General features: G+C 36.8%; 2 protein-coding genes across 2 annotated transcripts in view; both read right to left on the bottom strand.

Annotated features, from left to right (window-relative positions):
- Positions 1-795: 795 nt before the first annotated feature.
- LOC136253880 (E3 ubiquitin-protein ligase TRIM71-like) lies at positions 796-2,316 on the bottom strand. Its single transcript, XM_066046540.1, has 3 exons — positions 1,897-2,316; positions 1,306-1,822; positions 796-983 (listed from the first exon to the last, which is right to left on the bottom strand). Exons 1-3 carry the CDS (start codon positions 2,314-2,316, stop codon positions 796-798), a joined length of 1,125 nt encoding a protein of 374 aa, XP_065902612.1.
- Positions 2,316-9,171, bottom strand: part of LOC136252289 (protein NLRC3-like) — a 58,750-nt gene continuing 51,894 nt past the window's right edge. Inside the window, exon 2 of the transcript XR_010699448.1 lies at positions 2,316-2,505. The gene's annotated coding sequence lies outside the window, so the exon portion shown is untranslated. The remainder of the gene's footprint in view (positions 2,506-9,171) is intronic.

The following is a 9,171-nucleotide window of genomic DNA, read 5'->3' as shown; positions in this document are numbered from 1 at the left end:
CTAATGAGACATGGCATTTACAATAGATATTAAGACAATGAGTAGCTGTTTTCTGCTAAGATATGTGTACAGGTTGTTTCATTTCCATAGAATTGCAGGATAGGCATACCCTGATATAGGAGTGAAGAATACTAACTGACAGACAAAGTGATCTGAGGTGAATAAAATCCTAGTACAATAATTATTTTATTCTGAAATAATAATACAACACCAAAATACACCAATAATTATGCATGCATATATACACTTGTCATTATTATGTATTATGGCTTGGTCTATTGTTTGATATCACTGGCATTAAGAATTGGTTTACTCTCATATATACTAGCAGACATACTGGCCTTGGTTCAGCACTTCAAAGACTTAAAATGAATAACTGTCAAATTGTACACTTGGTTTCTAAGTGTTTAAATATAATAGTATGTATGTAGTTGCGCTGTACACGTGTGTGTACAAAGATTGCAAATGATTGTATTAAGAACTGTATACATTTAGAAGTGAATTGCACACAATTCATATTCATTAAGCAAAATGCACTTAAGTAGTCTTTTTGCAGCATCAAAAGTTGATGGATTTTTTTTACTGTACTAAATTTTTGTAATGTAGTGCTGTCTATTTCATAGGCCAGGTAGTTGATCATTGATATAAATTTACTAGTTAATATGCTGCAAACTGTTCCCGTTACATGATAAATACATACATGAACCAATATAAATATGTATTGTTACAGCTTTAAATTTATTTGTGTCATAATATGCATAATACAAAACAACTACTCTAATTAATTTTAGTACCTTAAAAGTCATAAAATATCATAACCTTTTTGGTGAGGTTGTTAAGGACATACACATTGCCATCAGGATTGATAGCTAATGCATAATAATTGCTATTGTTACATGAGTTGTCACGTTTCTCTCGTAAACCAGTAAAGGAATGGATAAAGTTGCCAGATTTATCAAAGACAATGATGCGATATTTGCCATCTGCAACAAAGATGAATCCATTTCTATCAGTTGAAATACTGTTAGGATGAGACATATTAGACAAAAAAGATACAGAAGCGCTAAAGCTGTTTACATACTGACCATCAAGGGAGAAAATACTTATGCAATTTCCAAAAAAATCAGCAACAAGTAACTGATTGTATGCACTAACTGCTACATCATAGGCACTTGATAAGCTTTCAGAACCAAAGGAAGCACAGAACTGACCATCGCACTGGAAAGCATATATATATCCTTTTTGGTTATGATTATGACTGTGTCCTCTGGAATCAGTAACATACACCTTTCTCCCATGTGATACCTTGCGGATTCTGTAGCTGATTGTTGCCTAAATCAGAGCCTCCAAACTGCAGCAAGTAATTGCCATGCACATCAAACTTCTTCACACACTTGTTGTCAGTCACATACAAGTAATCGTCAGCATCAAATGTAACTCCTTTACAATGATTCAATATGACCTCATTTCCTTTGTGTTTTCTGATCTTTCTCACTAAATGATTTTGACCATCATATAAATACACCTGGTTTTTATCAACTACTGCCCACACACTACGATAGCTTAATGCAATGTCCTTAGGACTACCAACGATGCTACAATCTTCTACAACTTTACTAGGTAAACTTATTGCTTCATAATTCCGGTATATTTCAATGTTGTATGGGCTTCCTGCAATCTCTTTTCCATTGACACACACTATTAACTTAGCCTTCCCAACTTGTTTGCTTATAAATGAAGCAGAATAGGTACCATCATTGTTATCCTGAACTTCTACAGCTACCATTTCTCCTGTATTGGTTTCTAGTTGTACAGAAACTTGCTTAACAAATTTGGAACTCAAAAATAACACAGCTTTAGCTTTTTATTTATGTAAATATACTCAGGGAGCATCACCTCATAGTCAAAAGTAGCTAACGAAGGGCATACAGAAAGATGGCAAAAGTCAGGAAAATCAGATGTAGAAGGAAAGAATTCAATTTTATCCATTTCTACAGGTTGTAGATCTTTCTCATGAGCAGACTCTAATTTCAAAAACCACTTACTAATCAACTGCTTCTGTTTTGCATATGATTCATCATCATCAGAGGCCATTGCTAGGGAGTCATGTTTCATTTTCAAACCTTCCAGTTCAACTTGAGCCAGTTTTACTTTATCACATTTTGCTCCCAGTGCCTTCATTTCCTGTGACACTGTGCTTTGTACTTTTTGCTTCACCTGACTTCTTTGCTTCATCAACTTTTCACCGAGTTCATCATAATGTCGATCAATTTGCTTGTTTGCTTCATTTTCTTGTGTTTTCATCTTCGTTGTCATTTCTTCTATATTGTCACGAGCTTCAGACAGTCTCTTTATCATCTTTTCTATTCTACCATCAGTCTCTTTAGCCATGTTGTTGAATTCCAATGTGGTTAATTGTCTGTATTAACGTATTGTGATGTCACCTTAAGTAAGCAACATATCAATATTTCACATGTATAATAATTATAAGAATCCATCCAAATACTGTAAACAATGAAAGTTAGGATTTTGGCAAATCAGTACAAATAATAGTTAGTATATATAATAAGACATGGTAGTATGTTGTGTGGCCAAGAAAGCCTGCGCATCACACCATGGGTATATTGAGAGGAAGAAAGAATGCCTTTTGCACACATGCATATTTCCACGGTACCCTCTTGAAAGTAAACAGTTTTTGTATTATATAGCTTCCCTCTACCTTCAGCACCCCACATACCAAATCTAAGCAAAATCAACTTATGCATTTGTGAAATACAAGCCCTCGAAGTTAGGCTTAGTTCCTTCGGCTGGTTTGCTTTGTTTTGTTATTGTGGGGTAAAACACAATGCCTGTAGGGCAATTGCTTATGGAAGTAACTAGAAAATCAGTCTGTGTATATGGGTTAACCGTCATTGCTCAAACATCGTTTAGATTAAAAGAAATCGCATAATGCTCTAATAGAAAAGAGTGCACAAAAACATTGAAAACATTGTCCAAAGTTTGAACCAGGGACCTCCATATACCAAAGTCCCAAACCCTTAACCACTAAACTGCTGCCTGGCAGCTGCTCAGCTCACTTAATTTCTACACTTATAAATAAAAATTTCTAGTTTAAATTTAAAAGTTTGTAATTTCATAGATCTACCAATGGAAAATGATTGTTCTAGAACATTCTACGTATGTTCTATTTGAATTCCTCAGAAAATGTGTGCTCTATTGGAGCATTACAAACAAATAGCTAACAGATGATCAAATAAAATCTACAATACAATACTACTGTAGCTTCCATTGATGATTCTAAGGGGCTAGGGGGGAATGGCCCCTTTGCTGAAAAGTAGGTTTTCGGGAAAGTTGCAGTTTAGATTGGCATTGTTATTTACAGCATTTTCGCATAAATCAAACCTTCAAATTGCAACAATCCATCAGCGTCTGGTGGTTCACCCCCCCCCCCCCCCCCTCCCCTCAAATGCTACCATAATCATTATATATAACCACATAACAATAGTCATGCTGTGTGCTACTTGTTCCCCTGTAAGTCAGCTTTAGAATTGTTACTAGTAACTTCTGTCTATCATAATCATCACTGTGCCAGTTTATGGCTGGTTTTGGGGGGTATTTAGCTAAAATAGAAAGGAGTGGATACTGTACTTAGCTGGTTACCTGTCACAGTGCAAACGTTTATGACTTTAGCCAGTCATTTGTTGTACAAACTATTACAAAACATGGTTGTAGGATTAGGAACAGTGTCCCTGGGATTAGGAATAGTGTTCTTAGGTTTAGGAAAAGTTTGAAGAAAGCTCACTGATGTATCCTTGAGCGCTACTAAAAGAGCTGCAGATAAACGGTTGGATTCTTGATTGACTGGTTTACAAAGTGCAATTGTTTCTCTTTGTATTAGTGGAAAACATATAAGTTCTGGATTTATAGAAACTACATTGTATGTTTTATTTGTATCTTCAATTGACTCCAATTTCACAATTGGAGTGTACAATATAAGGGAAAATTATTGCTCGGACAATATGGCCAATCAAAAGTAAATTTGATTGTCCATTTCTGAAATATAAGATAAAGGTGTACTATTCTACACAGTGTGAAGCATAAACCTTCTAGGGGGGCTCTGGGGCCCCCCCCCCCGCAGGAAATTTTTGAAAAAGAATCACTCTGAGATAGGGATGAGCCTATTTTGCTTTTTTTCCCACCTATTTTTCTTTCCAGCAATTCTTTTATTTCTTACCTATTTTGCTCAATTTTTTTCTAATTTGCTGAGTATCAGTAAAAATTAATTGCAATATCTCAAGCTTACAAGCACGTGTGACTGCTCTATTAGTATAGTGACTGCTCTATTACAATATTTTGTATTTCGTACATAGTGACTGCTCCATTAGAGTATCTCGATCTTTAGTCACCATTTCCTATGAGCATATGTTGTCCTAATACTATGCATGACTGTTCTATTTGAGTATCTAAATTTTTTCATACAAAATGTGCTAAGTTGCTATTCCTAGTGCCCATTTTTCCAATTTTCTACTTATTTTTCTGGCATTTTGCTCTTTGCTTTTACCAACGTATTTTTCCAAAAATTTAGCTGGCAAAATCGGCACATCCCTACTCTGAGATTGAAACTGAGACTAATAATAAAGAATTACAGTTGTGAAAAATTTGATCGGCACAAATGGCCTACCAATGGCTACATTGATTGGTCAACAGCATCACTTTGTCGGAAAACAGCCAATGGCCGACCGTTATATTGTATGCAACTGCCACTTGTTATCTCAAGAAGTGGCTGAACCTCCCCCATAGCACAACTCTAGGGTGATTCTTTATTATCCTGCTCTAGCAATACACCATCATGTGTCAGTACTTCTTCTGATTATCGACTTCAAAAGTTAGGGCTACAACTGCAGCTTGGGAGAATCCCTCTACAAATACAATATGTTGATTATCCATTGTTGACATTTGCACATGAGTTGGCAACAATCTTCACTTCCAACCGTATGTTAAAACCAAGTGCTTATTGTCTGACAATTGTAAGTCTGAATGTGAAACACATTTGCAAATGCTTTCAGTCCAATCTAAGTTTGGCGACTCTGCTAAGTTAGAGAAATCGTACAGGACATGACACCAACTGATGTCTGGTTTCCACCCAGAGCAGTTTTCATTTCTTCTGCGGGCTGCTTCGGACACCTTACCTACTACATGAGGCAATAGTGCATTCAAAAGTGTAATTTGCGTGACTATATTCGTCCTACCACTGCTCACATCCTAAACATTTCTTTCAGCTTAGAGGCTAGTAGATGAAATACTTGGTTGTGGCGGTATGTGTATATTTGTTGTGTTAAAGCCACAGGGCAGCCACCTAGGTTTTAATGACTATCCATCCATCTGTGTTTATGCTGATCATGACCTTCAGGGTTTGCGATCTAGTAAAGCTCCTCATTCCAGCAGCCCTAAGCATTCCAACACAATATTCAATCTGCTAGATCTAGGAAGCGAAACAAGACTGAATATCTACAACTGCTTGCAGACCTTTGTCACCTGCAGATAACCAACTACTATGAAACAGTGTGCTTGGTCACTACCAACCGACCTCTACTCAGGACATTAAGAGTTTCACTGTTTTCATACAACCTTCTGATCTGTTACCATCAAATCTACCATCCGACAGATCCTTGACAGTGCAGTATGGCATGTTCTCAAAAGATTTTCATGGTCTGGAACTGCTGTGAGTGGATAATTAACTGACAGCCTAATGTAAATGCTTTTTTTCCAATTAGCATATACCGTATAGCAGAAAATTTTGGCAGGAGAAAATTTTGGTGGATTGATAATTGGCAGAAATTGGCGTAAAAATATTTTAGTGAATGCATGACATTGCTTTGCCCACGCAATTTTATTAAATCTGACAGCATTGGCGATGAAGCTTTGCGATACCTACGGACGAAGTACTACAATAAAATAGTACAGTTCAATGCCTCTCATTTGAATCAACGTTCTCTTATGCAAATAGCTAGCTGTAATAAAAACAACATGCACTAGCTCACTATAAAGTCAGTAATCAAGACTGGAATGCGTGTGGCAAGTGAGGCAAGGCATGTGCATGGGCACTGAGCTGAATCGCTCAAGCTGAATTGCCCATCTGCCTGAGCTATTAGTCTAAAACCATACTGTATTCAATGGGATACTTGCGGAAGACTAACCACTCACTGCTGTAACAATATTCACCCACTGATGAACAGCGTCTACCACTACACTTTCAGTGTTTAGAAAAATGGTGAGTAAAATTTGGCGAATCCATGCATACTCACCAAAATTTTCTGAGGTATATTATATTTTTTTTATTTGTATACACTTACACTCCTTGCTGTGCCCACACAGATTTCCCTTTAGTGTGATCTGACTGTGACAGGCTTGAGTGCATTATGCTGGTATATTAGGTGGATGTTTCAAACTATGAAGCTTAATTCCATGAAAATAGATCAATGCTTCCTAATAAAGCAGTCAGTGGAAGCTGCAAACTGCAAGCTCCTTAGATCGATACTCCCTATAATGAGCAGTCACTTTGTAGTGAAAAGAGAACCATCATTATTAAATTTGATGAAACAAGTGCAATGTCTTTTATTATGTTGCAATATTTGACGCAGGTCTATCTGTGTCACTCTAAGAGAGAAGCCATCATATTATTGATGAAAACAACATGAAGTACAATACATAAGTTGAGTGAGGTGAATCCTTGGACACATACTACCACTGATGGGGCAGTATTACCCCACAAGTGGGTGTGGCAAGGAAAGAAAATAAAAAACTTACATTAAAATATATAAATAGTTGTCAATATAAACATTTAAGTATCCTCTGACCATTCTGGGCCGTTCCTCACTAATACTTGAAGAAGAGGTGGAAACAGCAGCAGCCAATTCAAGTATATGCCTACAATTTGATTTGGCCAAGTCACTTTCACCCTGAATGTAGTTAACACATTTTTGAAGGGATGCTAGGGATGCCATATAGTGATGCTGGTAAATAGTGGCCTAATACACTAAGTTCTAATGCGTCATAATAACAGGCAACTCCCATATGCTCAAACTCAGATATAATCTCTTGGTACTCCATTTTTACTTGCTTGCGATCTCTTGAAGCGTCTAGATGTTACATTGAGTCCAATTGGTAAATGAGCTCTAACTTTTAACTTTTTTACCCGTTGATCAGAACTGTATGGGATAATGAGATATGAATCTTGTTTAAGATAATAGTGATGACATATAGGCCAGACTAAATGACACTTATAACCATATGAATATAATTTGTGCTTGTATGGATTTCATTAGTCCAATAAAGATGCATGCACACATTTATTAGCTCTCAATACAACCAAGAGTCCCTCTCTACCATTATTACCTCTTGGTACAACTATTTGTGAATTATTACAAAGCCATTTTAAAACTCTCTGATAGAGCAGTCTTTCAATTTCAAGAAAACGCAATTTTAATGCATAGCTAGATGTAGTTCCGCGCTCTGTTCTCGAATTGGAATCATTTTACATGGCACAGATTAAAGGCTTGTCATGGAAAATTGGTATTATTTTTATTTATTTATTAATGCTTTACAGCACAAGTGCTGAAGGTCTGTAGGACACCTGGTCCTACAGCCTGCTCAAAGACTTTAGCTACTTAAGGTATGAGTAAAACTGATCCAGCTGGACCAAATTTGGTAACCAAAAGTTGTCCGGCTGGACTGAATTTGGTCAACTAGCTGACAAATACTTGGCACACGCATATGCTAAGGGCAGTCATATTTAATAACCAGTGACTCCCTGTACCTAATTAGTGTTGCGTGGCCTTACCAGCTAGCTACCTTACTCACCTATTTTCTACCTTTCAGCTAAGTGCAACTGAACCACAAAGATATTGCTAGTGTATGTTAAAGAAGAGGAACTTAGTCAGTCTGGCACCGCCTGCCCCTTTACATTAAGTAATTAAAGGTCTGGTGAAATATGACGATACTAAATCATTTCTACTGTTCATGAATCACTATCTTAGTTGTGACAGACTAGGAGAACTGGCAACTGCTGACAATAGTAATAATACTCTTTTAAATATTTAACACCTAGGAAAGCATGTTTATTCATGATCAGGTTCACTGATGTTTTTGCAAAACTAATTATAGTAACTGGTAAAACCAGCTAGTCTTACTGGTTCTTGATCCTGAGTGTATAAATACAGTGATGTACTTTGTTAAATCAGTTGATGAGAAATTCAAAATACTTGAACTTGAGTGCTAATTAGTATAGTGACCAATAATCTATCACATTTGGTGACAGGAGTGTTTTTCTTTTTGAAAGGAAGGAAGAGAGACCCACGTGAGGTTCCTGAGAATTAAATCTGTGAGTACTACAAAGAGATAGCTAACTGTATTCTATGACAACACATTCTGGTCGAGAGTATTCAGTTTATGGACAAACCATGAGTAAGATCAGCAAAGAGCCGAGCTGCTAAAGGCTTTGTTAACAACCCATGAAGAGGAAAAATGTTGGGAAAGGGTGTGCCAGGAGCAAGAATTGGCTCAATGCCAGGAAGAAAGAAAAGTACAAATAGACTTGATGAAAGCCCTACTAGAAGGAGCCCCCCTATTCCCAGACAACCACAGCCTAACATCTATTTTAGGAAGTTAACAGAAGCAGATGACATAGAGGCATACCTTACTATCTGTGAGTGACTTGTAACTCCAGAAAAGCTTGAACAGCAGCATTGAACATCTAAACTAACACCATATTTGACTGGCAAACTACAGTAAGCTTATGCAGCTGTAAGCAGTGAAGAAGCAGCCAATTAGACCAAGCTCAAAGAAGCAATCCTTTACAAATACAATATTACCATGGATAGCTACCGCCAACAGTTCAAAACTACTTTTAAAAAGCATAGTGAATCATATCAAGACCTAGTGACATAAGGCTGGACAATTTAGTGCTAAAAGACTGTACAACAGTCAAGGCAATCCAAGAGCAGGTAATTCTAGAACAGTTTTTGAATATCTTCCCTAAAGATGTGTGTATTTTTGTCAAAGAAAGAAAGCCAAAATCCAGCCTAGAAGCTAGTATGCTAGCAGATAACCAGTGTTGGGCAAGTTACTTTTTACAAGTAACTAGTTACATATTACATATTATTACTTGCAACT

This window comes from Dysidea avara, chromosome 4, assembly GCF_963678975.1.
Source record: "Dysidea avara chromosome 4, odDysAvar1.4, whole genome shotgun sequence".
NCBI lineage: Eukaryota > Metazoa > Porifera > Demospongiae > Dictyoceratida > Dysideidae > Dysidea > Dysidea avara.
This window is presented reverse-complemented; position numbering and strand designations above follow the sequence as displayed.